At 32.3% G+C, this 21,993-nt stretch overlaps 3 protein-coding genes across 4 annotated transcripts; 2 read left to right on the top strand and 1 right to left on the bottom strand.

The window, feature by feature from the left end:
* Positions 1-1,253: 1,253 nt before the first annotated feature.
* On the top strand, positions 1,254-3,254 carry LOC103834173 (berberine bridge enzyme-like 19). Its single transcript, XM_009110232.3, has one exon. It carries the CDS (start codon positions 1,492-1,494, stop codon positions 3,085-3,087), a length of 1,596 nt encoding a protein of 531 aa, XP_009108480.1. The 5' UTR covers positions 1,254-1,491; the 3' UTR covers positions 3,088-3,254.
* A 6,339-nt stretch (positions 3,255-9,593) lies between these two features.
* On the bottom strand, positions 9,594-13,857 carry LOC103834174. The gene has a single exon (XM_009110234.3). It carries the CDS (start codon positions 13,119-13,121, stop codon positions 12,027-12,029), a length of 1,095 nt encoding a protein of 364 aa, XP_009108482.1. The 5' UTR covers positions 13,122-13,857; the 3' UTR covers positions 9,594-12,026.
* Positions 13,858-16,269: 2,412 nt separating this feature from the next.
* Positions 16,270-20,240, top strand: LOC103834175 (auxilin-related protein 2). Of its 2 annotated transcripts, none has more exons than XM_009110236.3 (8): positions 16,270-16,947; positions 17,101-18,523; positions 18,607-18,751; positions 18,844-18,938; positions 19,024-19,089; positions 19,302-19,391; positions 19,487-19,663; positions 19,787-20,240. In XM_009110236.3, the coding sequence occupies exons 1-8, from the start codon at positions 16,478-16,480 to the stop codon at positions 19,823-19,825; spliced, it is 2,505 nt and encodes an 834-aa protein (XP_009108484.1). In that variant the 5' UTR covers positions 16,270-16,477; the 3' UTR covers positions 19,826-20,240. The 2 variants fall into 2 exon arrangements, with proteins under 2 accessions (XP_009108484.1, XP_009108483.1); XM_009110235.3 differs by having other exon boundaries at positions 16,273-16,947; positions 18,838-18,938.
* The last annotated feature ends 1,753 nt before the right edge of the window (positions 20,241-21,993 follow it).

A 21,993-nucleotide genomic window follows, 5' to 3' on the forward strand; every position in this document is an offset into this window, starting at 1 on the left:
TGGGACGGTACTGGTAATTTCAGTCGATGAAAATAATTCGTGTTATATGCTAAGCTAATTTTCTACAAAAAAAAAAAAATCTAAGCTAACAATAACCTGGTGTAAACTAAAGTCTTCTCTTTGAACTTTTATTTATTCCTTCACAGCACAAACCCCCCAATTGGATTCTACTGCCGGCGTTGACCATTGACTTTTAAGCCAGCTAAGAAAAAGAAATTAAATGAAACAAAGCTCCATTTCTTATTCATGTCCTTGAGTCGAGTGATAGGGAGATAGGTTAGAAGCCATTTTAGATTTGATCCATTTATTAAGTAAAACTAAATCACGTTGTTTTTAGATATTTAGACAGAGAGAGAGAGAGAGAGTAACAAAAATCCTGGGTTTCCATAATATAGGTTTTACAGTCTATTTGATTACATGGAGAGAGAGAGTCTATCAGTGAACTAAACTTCTCTTTAGAAATTAAGCCTGGGTTTCCATAATATAGAATACTCCACACTTCGAAAAAAAAAAAGAATACTCCACACATCTCTTTTTTATTATTATTTTTGGTTATGAAACGTCTTTGACAATGGTAACATCCGTTTCGCACCGCAGTTAACAGTAACAAAAATCTCTATATATACCATATATCTATATATTTTTATAACTGTCAGAACCGCACCGCAGTTAAACCGCTTATCCATGCGTTTACAAAATCATTATCTTGTTCACTGTGGTCAATGTTTTAGCCAAATTTTTTAAATTTCATTTGATTGACGTTTGATTACTGACAAAAAAAAAAATCAAACGACATTCTTATCTTATCTCTATCTTATTAGTATACCATCAATAATTGGTTCGATAAATTAAAATTTATTTTATGGATTATAATAGTATAGTAACCTAGAGGTGGTGACTTAATAATGAATTCCGAATACTTAAGATTCAAACTTTTTATCATTTGAATCATATATTAAAAGTCTCATGCGATATTTTATTGTCACTTGTAGCCTGTTTCCAAAACGCGTTAAACGCAAAAAAGAATGATTCATATTTCTTCTACTAGTTATTAAAAAGTATTTTATGTGTGTTTTTAAAGAAACAATTTTAAAATTTCCACACACAATATAAAATGTTAAATTTTGATAAATAAATAATCATCTCTTATTATTAAGTATTTTCAATAACTGCAAACAAATATAATTCTAAAATAGTTTTTCAAGTATAATTTATTATTGTTAGCTAATTAAATGTATAAAAACTTCAAAATTAATCTATTTTAAGCAATTTACAATAAAATTTATTTATAGAAAAAAATAATATAAAATACAAAAATCACTTAATACTTTGATGACCTTTTTCTCTTTTTGTTTTAACGAATTTAAAGAAAATCAAAGTACTTTCAAAATCTTCATAACTCATCTCCCCTCAAACGGTTATAAATAAACCGGATAAGTTGGCACTGAACAAAGACAAACACGAGACCCAATAAGAATCTCCCATTACACAATGCTCACGACACGACCAACCTTTGTCTTCTTCCTCCTCTTCCTGTCTTTACCTCTCTCCTCTTTCTCTCAATCTTCGAACCCTGTCTACAACTCATTCCTCAAATGCTTCTCCGACAGAACCAAAACCCCACAAGCCCAAAACGTCTTTTCTCAGACAAACCCTTCTTACTCCTCCGTCCTCCGCGCCTACATCCGCAATGCAAGATTCAACACTTCCTCCACTCCCAAACCCACACTCATCATCACTCCTCGCTCCGCTAGCCACGTCAGCGCCGCCGTCCTCTGCGCAAAGCCCCTAAACTTCGTCTTCAAGATCCGAAGCGGCGGCCACGACTACGACGGTCTCTCGTACGTCTCCGACAAACCCTTCTTCGTCCTCGACTTGTCGAACCTCCGCGACGTAACCGTCAATATCGCCGACCAAACGGCGTGGATATCCGCCGGAGCCACTCTCGGCGAGGTTTATTACCGTATCTGGGAGAAAAGCAAAGTCCATGGCTTCCCCGCCGGAGTTTGTCCGACGGTCGGCGTCGGCGGTCACTTAAGCGGCGGCGGGTACGGCAACATGTTGAGGAAGTTCGGTTTGTCAGTGGATAACCTGATCGACGCGAAGATCGTTGACGTCAACGGTCGGATTCTAGACCGGAAGTCGATGGGTGAAGATCTTTTCTGGGCGATCTCCGGCGGAGGAGGAGGGAGCTTCGGCGTCGTTTTGGGTTACAAGGTCAAACTCGTCCCAGTACCACGGGTCGTGACGGTTTTCCGAGTGGAGCAGTTTATAGAGTCCGGAGCCGTCGACATGGTTCATAAATGGCAGTCGGTGGGTCCGAGAACCGACCGGAACCTCTTCTTGAGGATGCTGCTTCAACCCGTGACGAGGAACAAGGTGCAGACCGTGAGAGCCACCGCAGTGGCTCTGTTCTTAGGCAGAGCAGACGACGTCGTTTCCTTGCTTCGCAAGGAGCTTCCTGAGCTGGCGTTAAAGAAGGAGAACTGTACGGAGATGACTTGGTTTCAGTCTGCTCTATGGTGGGACAATCGCCTCAACGCAACTCTGATTGATCCTAAAGTGTTTCTTGATCGGAATCTTGATTCCTCTAGGTTCTTGAAGAGGAAGTCGGATTACGTCGCGACGGTGATTCCTAGAGATGGGATTGAGTCTCTGTTCAAGAAGATGATCGAGTTGGGGAAGGTTGGACTTGTTTTCAATCCTTACGGCGGGAAGATGGCGGAGATAGCGGAGGATGCGACGCCGTTACCGCACCGGAAGATGCTTTTCAAGATTCAGTACTCTGTTAACTGGCAGGAATCGTCTCCGGAGATAGAGAAGGGCTTCTTGAATCAGTCTAGAGTGCTTCACAGTTTCATGACCGAGTTTGTGAGCAACAACCCTAGAAGGGCTTACTTGAACTACAGAGATGTTGACATCGGGGTGAACGATCACGGGCCGAATAGTTACAAGGAAGGAGAGGTGTATGGAAGGATGTATTTTGGTAAGAACTTTGATCGATTAGTAAAGATTAAAACCGCGGTTGACCCTGGAAATTTCTTCAGGAATGAACAGAGTATACCTACCTTGCCAAGTAAGGCATAATAAGATATACTATTTATCATTTGATGTAAAGATTGGTTTACTTTAATGTTATGCTTTGGTGAAGCAAAATATAGAATGTATGTTTGGATATTGTATGTTGTATGGTTACACTGTTTCATGGAACTCTACAATAATATCATTTGATAATAAAGATTGGTTTTACTTTAGTGTCACGCTTTGGTGAAGCTATAAAGAATACTAGGATAAGACCCGCGCCTTGCGCAGGATTAAGTTATTATTTTTATTATATTTTGGAGAATGAAACAATAGTTTGACTTCATTTGGATTACGGATGTTCAATCCGGATATCGGGTTGGTTTCGGTTCGGTTCGGTTTTTTTCGGTATTTGGTTAGTAAAATATAACTACTATTCTAAATCCATATTTACTTTGACTTTAATCTTTCACATACTTTTGAAAGATTTCAACTGGATGACTAAATTGATCAGCCAATCTTGTTGCTTTAAATCATTAGTGTTTATATATATATATATATATATTATTTAGTTTGAATATTTATTAAATAAAAATTCATATGCGTTATATTTTATGATCATTTGTAACTTATTATAACAAAAAAATAATCTATTGATCACAAAATTTTCAGAGTGGGAATATTCAAATTTCTAATAATATATAGACGTTTTGAAAAATTCAAATATAACATATAAGAAAAAATATAAATGTTTTTATTATTTAATGTGATTTTTTAATGTCTTTCAATAATATAAAATTAAAAAAAAAGAACTAAGATACCAAAATTGTTATCAAATATTTATTATTCATAATAATTAATTTTCATATATACGTTAATCATATTAGGTAATTTCGTAGCTTCTAATTAAGGAAAGCGCAAAAAAAATTTTGGTAGATTATTTATCAATTCGATAGTTAGTTTAATAAAAAATATAATGTAAGTCAAGATGGACCAACCTATTTTTCTAAGAATAGTATATTTTATATAGTCATTTATTAAATGAGAATTTATAATCATACAGTTCTATGATCATTCATATCATTTTATAACTGAATATTTAAATCATCGATAACAAAATTTTTAATGTGAAATCTTTAATAAGTTTATAATTTATAAATGTTTTTGAAAATTCATTGAAAGTTTTAATATTAAAATATTTATGTAATCTTATGGTATATAGTATAATCTATATATATATATAAATATATATGTTTTATTATTAAATGATATTTTTTACTCATATGGTTTTAAAATAATGTGTATATTCTTATAATATTAAATAAAAGTTCATATTAATACAATTTTATGATCATTTGTAACTTATTATAACAAAAAAAAAATCTATTGATCACAAAATTTTCAGAGTGGGGATCTTCAAATTTCTAATAATTTATAGACGTTTTGAAAAATTCAAAATATAACATATAAGAAAAATTATAAATGTTTTTATTATATATTTAATGTGATTTTTAAATATATTTTAATAATATAAAATTAAAAAAGAACTAAGATACAAAAATTGTTATAAAATATTTATTATTCATAATAATTAATTTTCACATATACGTTAATCATATTAGGTAATTTCGTAGCTTTTATTTAAGGAAAGTGCAAAACATTTTTTGGTACGTTATTTATCAATTCGATAGTTAGTTTAATAAAAAGTGTAATATAAGTTAAGATGGACCAACCTATTTTTCTAGGAATAGTATATTTTGTATAGTTATTTATTAAATAATAATTTATAATCATACGGTTCTATGATCGTTCGTATCGTTTTATAACAAAATATTTAAATCATCGATAACAAAATTTTCAATCTGAAATATTTAATAAGTTTATAATTTATAAATGTTCTTGAAAATTCATTGAAAGTTTTAATATTAAAATATTTATGTAATCTTATGGTATATAGTGTTTAATATATATATATATATATATATATATATATATATATATATATATTTATTTATTTTATTATTAAATGATATTTTTTACTCACATGGTTTTAAAATCATGTGTATCTTCTTATAATAAAAATATTAAACCATTGATCATTAATTTTTAACATAATAATTTTAATAGTTTTAGTCATTTATTGTCGTTTTTAAAAATTCAAAATATAACATATACGAAAAAATCTAAATTTTATTTTTATAGCTAATTTGATTGTTTAATTTATTTAATAATATAAAATTAAACAAAAAATGATGGAGGAGATATACATTGTTATCAAATCTTTATTATTAAACTCATTAATTGTCATATATATATTAGTCATTTATGGTAATTCCGTAGGTTTTATTTAAGGAAAGAAAATATCATATCATATCATTATATCATATAGTTTGACCAACTTATGTATCTAACAATATATAAAAATCGAATGTGGACCTACTTATTTTTCAATTGAATGTAATTGACTACCTAATTGAGTGCCACCTATGCATTGGGGTCTCTTTTAATTAATACAAAATTGAGGTTACATCTTTTCAAATGTTTCTCAATTAATATATAAGGGATATGTTTTTGAATATTGTATATTGTATGGTTACTCTGTTTCATGGAATTCTACAATAACATCATCTGATAATAAAGATTGGTTTTACTTTAGTGTCACGCTTTGGTGAAATATAGAATGTATGTTTTGGATATTGTATATTTTATGGTTACTCTGTTCATGGAACTCTATAATAACATCATTTGATAATAAAGATTGGTTTTACTTCAGTGTAACGTTTTGATGAAGCAATATAGAATGTAGGTTTTTGGATATGTGCATGGTTACACTGTTTCATGGAACTCTACAATAACATCATTTGATAATAAAGATTGGTTTTACTTCAGTGTAACGTTTTGATGAAGCAATATATAATTTAGGTTTTTGGATATGTGCATGGTTACACTGTTTCGTGAGTCTGCCTAGATTAGTCGTATATACGAGAGAAAAGTAACTTTTCTGGTGATTAAAATCAAATTCGAAACAGGTTCATTGTTGATTTTTAGCTAATTTACTTTGAAATTAATGGCGAAAATGGTGGACATTTAGTTTTTGGTTTGGAGTAGTTAACGGTGTTTCCGGAAAGTGTCCTTCTTGTACTTGCAACTAGGATAAGAGCCGCGCCTCGCGCGGGATTAAGTTATTATTTTTATTATATTTTGGAGAATGAAACAATAGTTTCGCTTCATTTGGATTAGAGGTGTTCAATCCGGATATCGGGTTGGTTTCAGTTCGGTTTGTTTTTTTTCTCGGTATTTCGGTTAATAAAATATAACTACTATTCTAAATCCATATTTACTTTGACTTTAGTTTTTCACATACTTTTGAAAGATTTCAACTGGACGACTAAATTGATCAGCCAATCTTGTTGCTTTAAATCATTAGTATATATATATATATATTATTTAGTTTGAATATTTATTAAATAAAAATTCATATGCGTTATATTTTATGATCATTTGTAACTTATTATAACAAAAAAATAATCTATTGATCACAAAATTTTCAGAGTGGGAATCTTTAAATTTCTAATAATATATAGACGTTTTGAAAATTTCAAAATATAACATATAAGAAAAAATATAAATGTTTTTATTATATATTTAATGTGATTTTTTAATATCTTTCAATAATATAAAATTAAAAAAAAGAACTAAGATACCAAAATTGTTATCAAATATTTATTATTCATAATAATTAATTTTCATATATACGTTAATCATATTAGGTAATTTCGTATCTTCTAATTAAGGAAAGTGCAAAAAAACATTTGGTAGATTATTTATCAATGCGATAGTTAGTTTAATAAAAAATATAATGTAAGTTAAGATAGACCAACCTATTTTTCTAAGAATAGTATATTTTATATAGTCATTTATTAAATGAAAATTTATAATCATACAGTTCTATGATCATTCATATAGTTTTACAACTGAATATTTAAATCATCGATAACAAAATTTTCAATGTGAAATCTTTAATAAGTTTATAATTTATAAATGTTTTTGAAAATTCATTGAAAGTTTTAATATTAAAATACTTATGTAATCTTATGGTATATAGTTTAATCTATATATATATATGTGTGTTTTATTATTAAATGATATTTTTTACTCATATGGTTTTAAATCATGTGTATCTTCTTATAATATTAAATAAAAATTCATATTAATACAATTTTATGATCATTTTTAACTTATTATGACAAAAAAATAATCTATTGATCACAAAATTTTCAGAGTGGGGATCTTCAAATTTCTAATAATTTATAGACGTTTTGAAAAATTCAAAATATAACATATAAGAAAAAAATATAAATGTTTTTATTATATATTTAATGTGATTTTTTAATATCTTTTAATAATATAAAATTTTAAAAAAGAACTAAGATACAAAAATTGTTATCAAATATTTATTATTCATAATAATTAATTTTCACATATATATTAATCATATTAGGTAATTTTGTAGCTTTTATTTAAGGAAAGTGCAAAACATTTTTTGGTACGTTATTTATCAATTCGATAGTTAGTTTAATAAAAAGTGAAATATAAGTTAAGATGGACCAACCTATTTTTCTAAGAATAATATATTTTATATAGTTATTTATTAAATAAGAATTTATAATCATACGGTTCTATGATCATTCATATCGTATTATAACAAAATATTTAAATCATCAATAACAGAATTTTCAATCTGAAATCTTTAATAAGTTATAATTTATAAATGTTCTTGAAAATTCATTGAAAGTTTTAATATTAAAATATTTTATGTAATCTTATGGTATATAGTGTTTAATCTATATATATATATTTTTATTTTATTATTAAATGATATTTTTTACTCATATGGTTTTAAAATCATGTGTATCTTCTTATAATAAAAATGTTAAACCATTGATCATTAATTTTTAACCTAATAATTTTAATAGTTTTAGTCATTTATTGTCGTTTTTAAAAATTCAAAATATAACATATACGAAAAAATCTAAATTTTACTTTTATAGCTAATTTGATTGTTTAATTTATTTTAATAATATAAAATTAAACAAAAAATGATGGAGGAGATATAAATTGTTATCAAATCTTTATTATTAAAATCATTAATTGTCATATATATATTAGTCATTTATGGTAATTCCGTAGGTTTTATTTAAGGAAAGAAAATAGCATATCATATCATTATATCATATAGTTTGGCAAACTTATGTATCTAACAATATATAAAAATCGAATGTGGACCTACTTATTTTTCAATTGAATGTAATTGACTACCTAATTGAGTGCCACCTATGCATTGGAGCCTCTTTTAATTAATACAAAATTGAGGTTACATCTTTTCAAATGTTCCTCAATTAATATATAGGGGATATTGTCTAATAAATCACAGTGTTGACTTTTAGAGCATGTTTAGACCATCATTATCGCTAGGTCTGTATTTTGGATTTCTTAAATTTTTCTTTTTTTTTATTTAAAAAAAAATTAAAAAGGGAACCAATCGCGAGCCGCCATGTATTGGCGAGGCCCGCAAACAGTACAAAAATCTCACCAAAGTCGATCCTTAATTCCTCTTCTCTATCACCGTTTTTAACTAAAAATATGGAGTCCACCACCTAAAAACCCTTCTACTTACCCGCAATAATTGTGCTCTTATTGCTAAAACCCTTTAAGAGTCTCTTAAGTGGGCTATAATGAAGAAAAAATTAAGTGGAGCAGAGAGAACAAAAACAGAAAGAGAGAGAGAGAGAGATAGAAACAAAAGAAGAAAAACAACAGAAGCAACTATCTTTCTAATGCTTAATTAAGCAACACCCTTTCTCTTTTTTTTTCTTTTTTCTTTTTTTTAATTATAAAATATCCTAAGCAACCTACTTAAGCTACTCCAATAAACATGCTCTTAGACCCAAATGGAACGGTGGTGCCTGAGATGAACACGAGGCGTAGGAGCCACCCTAGTTGCAACTATAGACTTACATATCTTCTAGAATATTAAGACTGTCCTTGTTTTGTTCTTAATTGTTGCTAATGGTATCTACATCTAAATTATCTGAAGTTGCGAGAATTTAAAAGTTTGAAGATTTTGTGACAGAAACACAATGAATGAAGTGTTAGTGAGAAGCTGATTTAGATATTTTCGCATCTAGTCTTTATGTAGTTTAGATATCTTAGCATCTACATTTATGTACTTCTAGATAACTGATAAGATATATGTATCTCTTCAAAAACTTCAATTGTTATTTTATGTAATATGACCTTTGACATGTTATCTGCTTTTAGGAAGTGTGTTACTTTATGGAATCTGAGAGGTCACGGCCAGATGTTGTTCACTGTTGTCATCTTAACTTAAAACGAAATAAACATACAGATATGTTCTTTGCTGAATCTTACTATGTGGTGAAAGTTAAAACGATACTTGACCAGTAGTTAGTTTCTGACCTAGTTTAGACCGTGTTTGGGTAACTTTCATACTGATTTCATTTGGTTACATGGGAACTTTACAGCTACTCAAATCTGATTTTGACTTCTTCTTTTTTTTTTTTTTTTTAAGTTTCTCCTTTTTGATATTTCTGATCTGGTTATTGTAGTCTTGGTAGAGTCGTAGAGATGGACTTAAGCTTGCTAAGTAGTTCAAGCTTGATATGGTTCCTGAGAAGGTAACTTGTTTCCTAAGTAAGTATCCAATGGGAGCCACCATGAACAAGCTTATTCATCGATGCCACGCTAGACAGAAAAATTATTCATGAGAGTCATAATTGACAATACTCAAGAAGGGAAACAAAGAAGAGTGAAATCTACATTTCAAACTCTGTTTCTTGGTGGAATAGATTGATTCATTTGATGAACCAGAAAGTTTCTCATGAAAGAAACTCCACTAATGATTTTAGAGCCATTGGGTGTGAAAATAACTGAAGCATCAGAGACTGAGTCTGCATATCCAGACAGGAGAGGGAATCTGGATAATAAACAGTATATGGTGAGATGGAAAGTGAATGTAGTCGAACAGAGGGATCAACACTAGTTTTGAAGATGCGAGGAAATGGGGTGAGAGGTTACCAAAATAGTTTAGGTGTGATGTGTATATTTTTGTGTAAAAAATATGCACACACGCATTAACACATATGTTTAGCCCTTCACGTTTACTGGGAACTACTCAAGTAACAAGTCTATGTATATACATAAATTAATTGATAGACATGTACACAAATCTTAATGATAGAGATTGTGGATTGCATAGACATGTTCAAATAATTAATCTTAAACTTTCTAAAACTAAAAGAAATATTCAACTAATTTTTTAAATTGTCTATAATTTAAGAAAATTAAAAAATTCAAGTCATAGTTGATTATTTTGAAGTCATAGTTGTCATTTTATTTCAATTAAAAATTTTCAAAGTCATATTGCAATTTTGAGAGTTTTACAACTCCGTCGTGCTACTTCTCTCTTATTTTTAACTATTTTTTCTCTCATAGTTGTCATTTCCAAGAACATACAGTAAAACTTTATAAACTAACACTCAATAATTAATAAATACAATAAATTAATAAATTTCACAAATTTAGAATTGGGTCAGTGCATAATATAATACAAATTGATAAAATAATTAGATAATAATTTTGAAAATCTTTATGTAAATATATAGTCTCAATGTAAACATAAATTAATATTTAACGTGTATAAAGTTTATATAAATATATAGATATATATTGCATAGTTTATTTTTATTTATAGTGGAGTTTATCCTTAATTTTTAAACACCTCAAAATACTTTTACGTGATTTTTTCACTTTACATCTAAAATGCATCGACATATGTAACTATTTTCTATACACCAAATAACTGAAAAGTAACAACATCAAATTTATATCTATAAAATTTAATTAATGTAAATACCGTAAAATTAAGCATTCCTCTTATTTTTTACATTAAGACATACATCAAATTATACAAACCTAAGAAATGAAAGTTTTATAAATAATAACTCTATAAATTAATAAAATATGATAATCTCGACTTTATTAATTTATAGAATTTGTACGTAGTAGTTAGAACTAAAATTACATGGAAAAAATATTAAAATGTAAATTTTCTTTTGGAAAAGAATGTTCATGAACATACAAGAAACAAAAAATTAAATTCAAACGTTGATATTTTTATTGAAAAAAATAATACGTCGATTATCTCTCTTTCTATACGGATATATACGTTATGCAAACTTTTTAACTACAACATGTTGGCATGTTGTTACTTGTTTACTGCGAAACCTTTTTGTCTTTCACAAAGTAGTTGGAATAGTCACGCAGGTTTTAACGCATGTTTTTTTTTTCTTTTGTTTTTTAGTTTGATACATGTATAGTAAAAAGAACTGTATAGTCAAAAAACTTGTGATAGCTTATTTGTACATCACTTAGATAACTATTAACGTTTCGTACATTCTCTTTTTTCAAGCTTCTTCTTTGTAGAATGATTGGATACATATCAGAAAAGTTATGAAAAAATAAGGAACTGGGAAAAACCCCAAACAAATGCTAAAGCCACACGATTAATTACTGACGGAGACATCCGCACACTACGCCACTAAGTAAACTTGGCCATTTCATCACGTGTCTCCGTCACTATCGTCGTCACATAAACTTGTAAAACTCAATCACAAAAAATAAACAAAAACTGACAAAACTCTTCCACAGGTAGTGTGCTTTGTTTTTTAGGTCGGCACAAACCTTAATGCTCTGCCTTTCATTATTAACGACAAGCTAGCAAATACCAATTTTTGATAATACTTGCTTCCCAGTAAAAAAACAATTTTGACCATCATATTAATAACAATATTCTCTGTTAAAAAATTACACAGTTTCTTAAGCAAACAATTGTTTAGCTTCGAACTGCCAAGTGCCAAGTGCCAACAACCACACTACCGTCAACACCGTCCCACGGCGTTCTGTAGGACCCACCACTGCCACCACTAACACAACAAAATTTTATTTTTGATGTGTTGAGAGCTGGTTTGAGATTTGCAGCAGACAAATCTCAGAATCAGACACCAAGACAATGTCAGAGCAATGGCTAAGACTTTCCCGCAAAACAATCCAGCAAGAGAAATTACTATCAGAACAATCACTTTAGTTAGATCCCCTTTTGATCCAGATTCTTCCTCCTCTTCACAGCTCTCCAGCAACTTCGGAGGATTCGAAGCAGTCTCATCTCTCTCAGATATTTGGCTCTCGATTCTATCCTCGGAATAAAAACTTGACACTTCCGTCACAGACTCATCATCTACCTCTACCCCTTCAGCTTCTTGTTTATCTTTCTTCTTCTTCTTCATATAACTCCTCAACTTGTTCGGCACAATCTTGGACTTAAGCTTCGCGCTTTTACTCTTCTCCTTCGTCAACACCACATCTCCCTCCTCCGGAGGACGAAATTGAATCTCCTCAATGCAATCTCTTGAGTCTTGAAAGCTTTCGATGATTTCAAAAGAGACCTTCTTGTTCTTTCTTTCTTCACCGTTCTTCTTCCCTATGAGCTTCGCGTCGGGGCAGGGATAGATGAGCGTGAATACACGCGCCACTGCTAGCTCGAGGAAGAGAAGGGCGAATGCTAAGATAGTGATCCCCACGGCAACCTTTTTCGTGCTCAAGGCGAGCACAACCACCATTAAAACGCAACATCCTCCGCCGCGATTACCGCCGTTTCCGACGCCGTCGTTGTTGTCCCCGTCGTGCCTATTCTCCGATGTTGAACCACTGCCATTGACCAAACTTTCATCGATCTTACTCGCCGTGAGATCCTCTGTAACCGGCGCTGGATCAAGCTTCTGAGGAAGAGGCGGAGACAAGACACGCGGTCGTGTCGTATGAGCGGTTTGTGTCTGGGCTTTGTTGTTGCGTTTTGAAGAGGATTTCTTGAGACGATCGCGATTCTTAACGAAGAGATGGATGAGAGAAGTTGGGAAACCAGTCTCGACGAAGAGAGATCCGCCGTGTTTGGGAGATTGCTGGAGGTCCGATACCAATCTGGAGATCCGACCCGATTTCGATTTCTTCCAAGGCAAAGGCATGACGATTAAGACAAGGACACGGAAAGGAAAGAGATTTGTAATAACGTCTTTCGCAGAACCCAGAGAAAAGGGTTTGTCGAAGATGTTGTCGGAAGATCAAAACCATTTACGAAGACATGGGAGAAAGAAAAGGCAGAGAGAGACAATTAATGGACAAAGTGAAGAAGGCGAACTATATAGTAATGAGGAAACCGCTATAAAGACATTACAGGACGACGCGTGCCTTAACTAAATTATTTATATGTACTTTTTAAATTAATCATTTAGTTAATTTCTTTTCTCTATATATGTAGTGTACAACTGTACCAGTATACCACACAGTACTAGGTAGATTTTAAGATTTAGCATTTGAACCGAACCAATTAAAACCCAAACTTAGATTCAAATCAAGATATCAATAACCAATGACGTACTTTTAACCTTTCAAACCGGCTGTGACTGGTGTGAATTTAAGTAGGCGATCCAGATATCCGAAAAATTTAGGGTATCCGGACCCGGATCCGTGGATTTAATATTCGGATTCATGGTTTCCGGATATCCGTTTCGATATTCTATTAACTACGGATATCCGGATCCGTAAAATAATAAAAAACAATAACTTTTTTTAAAAAATACTAATTATTTTAATATAAACATAAATTAAATATTTATACAAGATTTATAAATATATTTATATATGTCTATAATATTGTAAAACCTAAAATATAATATTATAAGATTAATTCATGTATAAATATTAATATATCAAATATAAATAGGGAAATACCCAAGGATAGCACTAAAAAAGTTTTGGTCACAAATATAGACTCCAAAAATCAAAATGACCAAAATGTTTCATTAAAGAGGTAAATATACATTTATACCCCTAGGGTTAACTAATCCAAACCTTAGAGTTTAGAGTTAAGGGGTGGAGATTTGGGATTGAGGTCTAAAATTTTATAAAATAAAAAATAAAAATATTAAAAATTTGAAAATAAAATTTTTTAAAATAGTTTCTAAAAGTATATTCAAATTATAAAAAGAAAATTTGAAAAAAAAAACAAATTCATAAAAAATTATAAAACAATTCGAATTTGAAAACATATAATCTAAAACTATATAATTTTTTTTTGTTTTTCTTATTGTTTTTTTTATTTTTTTCAATTTTTTATATATCTAGGGTATTAGGGTCTTTTTACCTATTAAATGAAACATTTTGGTCACTTTCCTCCTTGTGATCTATTTTTGTGAACAAAACTTAAAAATGATATATTTATGAGAATTACCCATATAAATATTAATGAAATTTAAAAATTAATGTGTTTTAAAAATACGGATCCGGATATCCAAATCTAAAAATTAAGATATCCAGATTCGGATTCGGTTTGGACGGATCCAAAATTTTATTATATATCCGGATTCGGATCCGGACACCTCAGCTATCCTATTTCCGGAGCGGATCTCGAATCTAATCCGGATCTCGGATAATAAGTCCCAAGCCTACGGCAAATGGATTAGTGCTTGTAATTTTGAAGAACAACACTTTAGTGTTGATCATGTGTGGATTTTACTAGGAAATGATAAATTGATTTTAGGGAAAATTACATGTTTACCATTTTTATGATACCACTTTTCATTTTTACTACCATTAAAGAGACATTTTCAAAAATACCTTCTTCATTAAGTGGCAAAAAACTTTTATGCCCTTGTTATTATATATATAATAAATCATTATTTAAATAAAAAAAATAAAAAAATATAAAAAAAAATTAAAAAAAAATTAAAAAAAAATTTCAAATTATACTTCTTCAAATTCGAACTTTTTTATAAAAAAAAAATTTGAAATTTTTTTTTTCAAAATTCTTTTTGAAAAACGAAAATTATGTTTGAAATTATTTTTTAAAATTTTTTATATATTTTTTAAGTATTTATTTATATATTTATTAAAATCCTAAATTTCACATTCCAAAAACTGTACCCCACCCCTCAACTCTAAACCCTAAGTCTAGATTAGTTAACCCTAAGGGTATAATTGTCTTTTACCCTTCATTAAAAGTGAGGGTAAAAGTGGTTAGTGTAAACATGAAAAGTGATATTATGAATGTGCTATTTGTGGCAATTTTCCTTGATTTTAATAGGCAATATTAATAAATTGAGAGAGAGCTAGAATGGATGAAATTAATGAAAATTGGCGTTCAAAAAGGAGAGAGATATAATGCATGGAACAAATGTAAAGTTATAAATACTTAGAACTAGATTTTGATCCGCGCATGAAATTAATGAAAATTAGCGTTCAAAAATGTTTTATTTTTGAAATTAAATAAATTCTTCTTATATAAGAGATAATGTATAGGTTTGAATACATTTACCCGAGTGCACTGAACCATACCAAACTAGAAAAAAAAACTCAAAATTAAGCTGAATTTCATAAATAATCGAGCATAAGAAAAATAGAAACCAAACTAAGGACCAAATGAGTACTTAAATTTTTAAAATACAAATTATATACCTATTAACATAACTAAACCATTAAAAAAATTATACTATTAATGGAATTATATGTGGTAATGATCACGTTTGAATAATCTATCATATACTCATAGGGATTTATTGTTAGAGCAATTATATAATAGATTATGAGAGAATAATAAATGAATTCATTTAAATTATGTAAAGTATTTATATAGTTAGAGAAATATAAATTAAGATCAAATAAATAGTTAAGTCTAATGAAATGGTCCAACAACTTTGTTTAAGTAGATTTTTTAAGAGTCATTCCCTTTTAATAGTATTGATTATCAATCATGATGGAGATAATTTAGATTTCTTATGGACACAATACTCTTGCTGATGTCGGGATAGTCCCTCCTTTTCCGGCCGGTGCTTCATCTTCGATCTTAGCTTGGTCCTTCATCTTCGATCTTCGGCCTTAGCTTGGTCCTCGTGCGACCGTCCGCAACCACAAATTATAGCTGAAACCAGCTTTTTATGTTTAGAGATTTGGATCAGTGTAAAATAATGTACAATGCTTTTATGATTGTTCTAAAATGCTAAAAATGAACCGCTACGACTCACTCACTCGTAAACACAGTTTTTGCGGTCAACATTTAGGGGACTAGTTGGGGAGTTTACAGGATTCCGTGGACGAAACTGTAAGAATGTAAAAAAGTAGGACCCAGGTAGGAAAAAGAAGAAAATAATGGAGACTAGAGAACGTGTATGAGTCGGAGAAGAAGAAGGGAAGGAAAGGAAAGGAGAGAGAGAGTTATTTTCGATTTCTAATATTGGGAGAGAGAGACCCATCATACTCAGATCTGACGACGATAATCTGTTGGATCTGCGATTTGGGGTTGTGAAAATCCAATTCCAAGTAATCGATGGACGATTTCTCAGGCCTTTTAGGTTTGAAGCCGCAGGGAAAATCAGCTCCGATGGCGCCGTCTTCGTCGTCCCCAGCGAGGAACAAGTCCGATTCATCGCCCCTCTTCGACGATATAAGCGGTGGCGACGATCTCCTCTTCAGCGATTCGCGATCTCAGACTAAGCCCTCTGATTTTGACTACGATGCGATGTTCAAGGATCCCAAACCTGTCTACGACAAGCCTGTGTACGACGAGGAGGACGTCTTCGAATCGCTTAAAACCCCGCCGGGTGGCTCTCAATCGGCTAGGTTTGATGACCTTTTCTCCTCGCATTCGGTGCACAGGAAGAACAACTCCTCTCCTTTCGATGATCTGATTGGGAATCTGAGCAAGCCGGAGAGTGAAAAACGAGATGAGAGAGGTAGCTCGGCTTTTGATGACTTGATTCCTGGGTTTGGTCGCGCTAGCTCCCCTCCAGCTAAACGGTAGCGTTTCGTTCCTCTTTTATGTGCTATTCTCCAGTGAGTTGTAGCATTAACCTACTTAGAGCGAACTTGTAGATATAAAGGTTGAACCTTTTGATAGTAAATGTAGTCATTCATTTTGTTTTTCTTTTCTTTTCTTTTTTTTATGCGCAGGCCAACTTCAGAAACGAGTCATTCTCAGAAACCTCCGTATAGGACATCTTCCAATCTTGCAGAAGATCCATTTGTGGTCTTGGAGTCTGCATCTACCCCTAGAGAACCTCCTCCCTCAGGAGGGTACTCTGATCCTTTGGATGATATTGGTCTTTTCAACAGCAGAAAGACTGATCATTCTTTTGCTGATATTGACCCTCTCGATAGTCTTGGCAAATCAGGGCCAGATGTGAGTAGTAGAGACAAAAGTCACCTGAGACCAGGCAACGGCAGTGGCTCTCAGTCACCGGTGGAAAGTTCCCACACTGGGAGTTACCATGGTAAGAAAGTTTCTTTCGATGAAGTTTTGGAGCCGCAGAATACTTCTGTTCCTCATGCTACTGCTCCACCGTATGAAAACAAATCACTCAATTCAGATGGGAGTTTTGACTTATCTGATGATGTCTGGCTTACTGTATCTGAGATCCCTCTATTTACGCTGCCTACTAGTGCTCCCCCACCTTCCAGACCTCCACCACCAAGACCTACACGTCCCATGAAAAAGAAGGCCAACGAGCCTCACTCACATGTTCGTACCTCAGCTAGAGCTTCTGTAAATAGCCCTACAGCAGCATCTCAAATGGATGACCTTGACGATTTTTCTATGGGCAAAAATCACACTGCTGCTAATGGTGAAGATTCAGATGGTTACTCTACTGCTGTTGCATCAGCTGCTGCCATGAAGGATGCCATGGATAAAGCAGAAGCGAAGTTCAGGCAGGCTAAGGAAAGGAGAGAGAAAGACAATTTGAAGGCAAGTAGAAGTATGGAAGGCGATCCAGTGGACAGTTATGATTCTCGGGAAAGGGAACTTAGAGAAAAGCAAGTGAGGTTGGATCGTGAAAGGGCAGAGAGGGAGGCAGAGATGGAAAAGGCCCAGGAAAGGGAGAGAGAAGAAAGAGAGCGGAAAAGAGTTGAGAAAGAAAGGGAAAGGCTGTTGGCTAGACAAGCCGTAGAGAGGGCTACAAGGGAAGCACGTGAAAGAGCAGCCTCTGAGGCACATGCGAAAGCTCAAAGAGCTGCTGTTGGAAAGGCTAATACAGATGCCCGAGAACGCGCCGAAAGAGCAGCGGTTCAAAGAGCTCATGCTGAAGCACGTGAAAGGGCAGCTGCAGGGGCTAGGGAAAAGGCTGAGAGAGCTGCAGCAGAAGCTAGAGAAAGGGAACTTTCTGTAGCACGAGAGAAGGAAGCAAAGGTTAAGGCAGAACGAGCTGCTGTTGAAAGGGCAGCTGCCGAGGCACGTGCAAGGGCAACTGCTGAGGCACGTGCAAGGGTAGCTGCGCAAGCTAAAGCTAAGCAGCAAGAGAATAACAATGATCTTGACTCCTTCTTTGACTCGGTTTCCAGACCAAGTAGCGCTCCACGACAGAGAACCAACCCTCTGGTTAGATTTGATATCTACTTCTTTCTGCTTTATGTTCTTTTCATGGGACTCGTCTTCTTCTTATAACTTTTGTTGTGTTTCAGGATCCTTTCCAAGATACATGGAACAAGGGAGGGTCTTTCGAATCTAGCAGAGCATCTTCGCGAGTGCCCTCTGGAGCAGCTGAGAACCTGAGGAAGACCTCGTCAGCAACAAACATTGTTGATGATCTAAGTTCAATATTTGGAGGTATTGGACTTTCTAAGGTTCCTCTGAAGTTTTTTTTTAAACGTCTTCTACATTGGTGATGTACTGAATCCTCCTTGTTTGTAAAGCTTCAGCAACCCAGTCTGGTGGGTTTCAAGATGTTGAAGGAGAAACTGAAGAGCGACGACGTGCCCGGCTGGAACGCCACCAGAGGACACAGGAGCGAGCTGTATGTATCAGTCTTGAATCGTTTCCATTAATGGGTTTTGTAGCTAGTAGTTTTTTTTGTGACATAAAATTCGTTTCTCAATCAGGCGCAAGCACTTGCTGAGAAAAATGATCGTGATCTTCGAGCACAAAGAGAACAAGCTGAGAAAAATGTAAGTTCCGTTGAGATTCTGTTTGTTTTCTTTACGTGTGGTTTCTTCTTCACTCTCCTTCTTCTCAAATACTGCTGGCTTGTTGAGATAGCGTTAGAAAAATTGTGCCATCCTCAAGGATCTGAGACACTTGCAAGTTGCAATCATGGGGTTTCAGAGGATCTATCTTGTTTTGATTGTTTAATTATCATATTCTTAATCATGGATTTCAGAGAATCGGTGAGACCTTGGATGTTGAGATAAAACGTTGGGGTGCGGGAAAGGAGGGAAACTTGCGTGCCTTGCTTTCGACTTTACAATATGTATGTCACATATTGTCCAGTTTCTGTGTTTTGATCTCATTTGTACCTTTGATGTTATGAATCTTACAGTCACTCTCGTGATGCAAAATGAGCAGGTTCTTTGGCCAGAGTGTGGTTGGCAGCCTGTTTCATTGACCGATTTAATTACCGCTGCTTCTGTCAAGAAATTTTACAGGAAGGCCACTCTCTGCATACACCCTGACAAAGTTCAGCAAAAAGGCGCTAATCTCCAGCAGAAATACATTGCCGAGAAGGTGTTTGACATGCTCAAGGTAAGTGATTCACCGTTTTATACACCATCAGTCACTGCCACGAGCAAAAACATAACTTCATTATACAGTTAGATCATTGTGTCTTCATCTCTCTTTTTTTTTTTTTCTCATGACAATAAACAGGAAGCATGGAACAAGTTCAACTCAGAAGAACTCTTTTGAAAGCTGGGATTATGTTTTGTGATATTGTTGTTTCATGTGCCGCAAGAAAGCATGTTCATTACATCCCAAAAGTGTTGCCCAAGTTGGTGCCAGACACCTGTCGATAGCTTATGTATTACCCATCACTATAGACATCGCAGCAATTGGGCAGTCCTATTTTTTTGTTGTTAAATTTTTTTCCATTTTCCTTATCCTTATTGATTCGCTTCCTTTTTATGAGTGTGTGCCAAATGGATTGATGTTGATTCCTTGTATCAAAACACAATACCTGCGAAAGTTGTATTGTTGTTCCAAGTAATTATGGCATGGAGCCGAACTTATAGCAGTTTGGCTTGTTTGTGTAAACGTATTTTTGTCATCACCAGTTTCACAATCGGTGGTGCGTACAGCTTTCTCTAATACATCGGTTAAGGTTTTTCAGGCTTGGCGGGTTGGACGATTTTGTGGGTCGATTTGTTTTCTGGGACTCTCCTATCCCGAACCCATTATGGGTATTTATGAACCTGTTTAATTTTTTTTTAGTTTTGAAATCCGACTCGGATCCGCGGTTGAACCGATAAACCCGGTGATCCAGAAAAAATTCGGTTTGGGTTTTGTGAAAAACCCAATATTTAGAAACCCGGAAAAATCCGCAAAAACTCGGTAAAACCCGAAATCCGGTACCGGTACCGGTTGAACCATCGGTCGAACCAATAAATAACTTTTTACTTCTTCTTTTTTAGTTTTTAATTATGTTTTTAGATTATGTTTTATATTCTAAGTTTCCAATTAAAAAGTTAGGTACTGACAAAAAAAAGTTAGGTTTTCTTTTTTAAGTTTTATATTTGTGTTTTTAGATTTTGATGAAGATTTCATTATGTTACCTAAAGAAAATAAAGTGAACGATGGTAGAGAGAACCAAAATTATTTGACGTGATTTGGTGTTAGTTTATTTCCGTTATTGACAATTTATTACAATGATCTTTTACTTTTGGTTTATTTTGTATTTGTAGTTTAATTTATTATTCACATTAGGCATCTAAATATTTAAATATTTATAAATTTTATGTTTGGATTTATTTTAGATGTCATAACTCTTACGTTGTTAGGGAAAATTTTAAATAGTCTAAACTATTTTTTTGATATTTTGTATGTCAAATGAAAATAAAAATATAAAAACTAAAGTTAAGTTTCTAAATATTTTTAAACATAAAATATATACATATCCAAACTATTGTTTTATGTTTTAAAAACATTTAGAAAATATTAAACTTTAGTTTCTATATTTTTATTTACATAGCTGATATATTATTATATAATAAAATTAATTCATTTATCAACCCGCGGTTCACCTGCGGTCAAACCAATGACCCAATAACCCGGTACATCGTCCGGTTCAGTGTCCGGGTCGGGTTTAAAAACATTAGTTTTTATCCTTTATGTTTTCTTATAATTGTGCATTGATTGTCACAGAAAACCAATTTTTATTTATTTGTGAAAGTCTTTACATATATGAAATTTACATTATTTTAGTAATATTTAGGTTCTTGCGACGTTGGACCAGTCCTATGAATCCTATGTAATAATTAGTTTATGAGAGCATCTCTAATCCAACTCTATTTTCACTATATAATAGAATTTAGAGTATAAAATACTTAAATTATACTCTATTTCTCACTTTATAATAGAGTGAAAAATAAGTTTATTTTAAATATAGAGTAATTTTTTTTTTTTGTTTATCACTCTATTTTCTACTCTAAAATAAAATATTATTGGATCAAATTCAAACTCTATTATAGAGTTATTCTATTTTATAGTATAAAATAGAGTAAGCTATTGGAGATGGTCTTACGCATTAAATGCATCTCCAACTCATACCTATTTTTTCCTCTATAATTTCCACAAAAATAGAGTAACTATAATAGAGTAATTCTATTATACAGTAAACCATTTGAGCAAAATTTACCTTATAATCGGTTGTATCTATTTTAATGTTCAACATTTTATTGTGGAATCCTTCCCTGTTCCTTTTGTTTTCACGTTTAAGCGTTTAAGCCTATATAGGTGAGATGCCTACTGGTATCTTTATTTCTTTTCAGCTCTATTTATTTTTGATGTTTTCTGAAACTATGTTTTTTTTTTTTTGAAACTATGTATTCTTTGACCCATCATGGTCGGTCTATTTCAAA

This window comes from Brassica rapa, chromosome A08 (genome assembly GCF_000309985.2).
Source record: "Brassica rapa cultivar Chiifu-401-42 chromosome A08, CAAS_Brap_v3.01, whole genome shotgun sequence".
Classification (NCBI taxonomy): Eukaryota; Viridiplantae; Streptophyta; class Magnoliopsida; order Brassicales; family Brassicaceae; genus Brassica; species Brassica rapa.

What these genes read in the sequence shown, in the direction of transcription:
- LOC103834173 (XM_009110232.3), top strand. Translation starts at nt 1,492, where the DNA reads ATGCTCACGACACGACCAACCTTTGTCTTCTTCCTCCTCTTCCTGTCT.
- LOC103834174 (XM_009110234.3), bottom strand. Translation starts at nt 13,121, where the DNA reads ATGCCTTTGCCTTGGAAGAAATCGAAATCGGGTCGGATCTCCAGATTG.
- LOC103834175 (XM_009110235.3), top strand. Translation starts at nt 16,478, where the DNA reads ATGGACGATTTCTCAGGCCTTTTAGGTTTGAAGCCGCAGGGAAAATCA. An exon ending in AGCTCCCCTCCAGCTAAACG is followed by an intron (nt 16,948 to 17,100) that starts GTAGCGTTTCGT and finishes TTTTATGCGCAG; the next exon opens with GCCAACTTCAGAAACGAGTC. An exon ending in AGGTGTTTGACATGCTCAAG is followed by an intron (nt 19,664 to 19,786) that starts GTAAGTGATTCA and finishes GACAATAAACAG; the next exon opens with GAAGCATGGAACAAGTTCAA.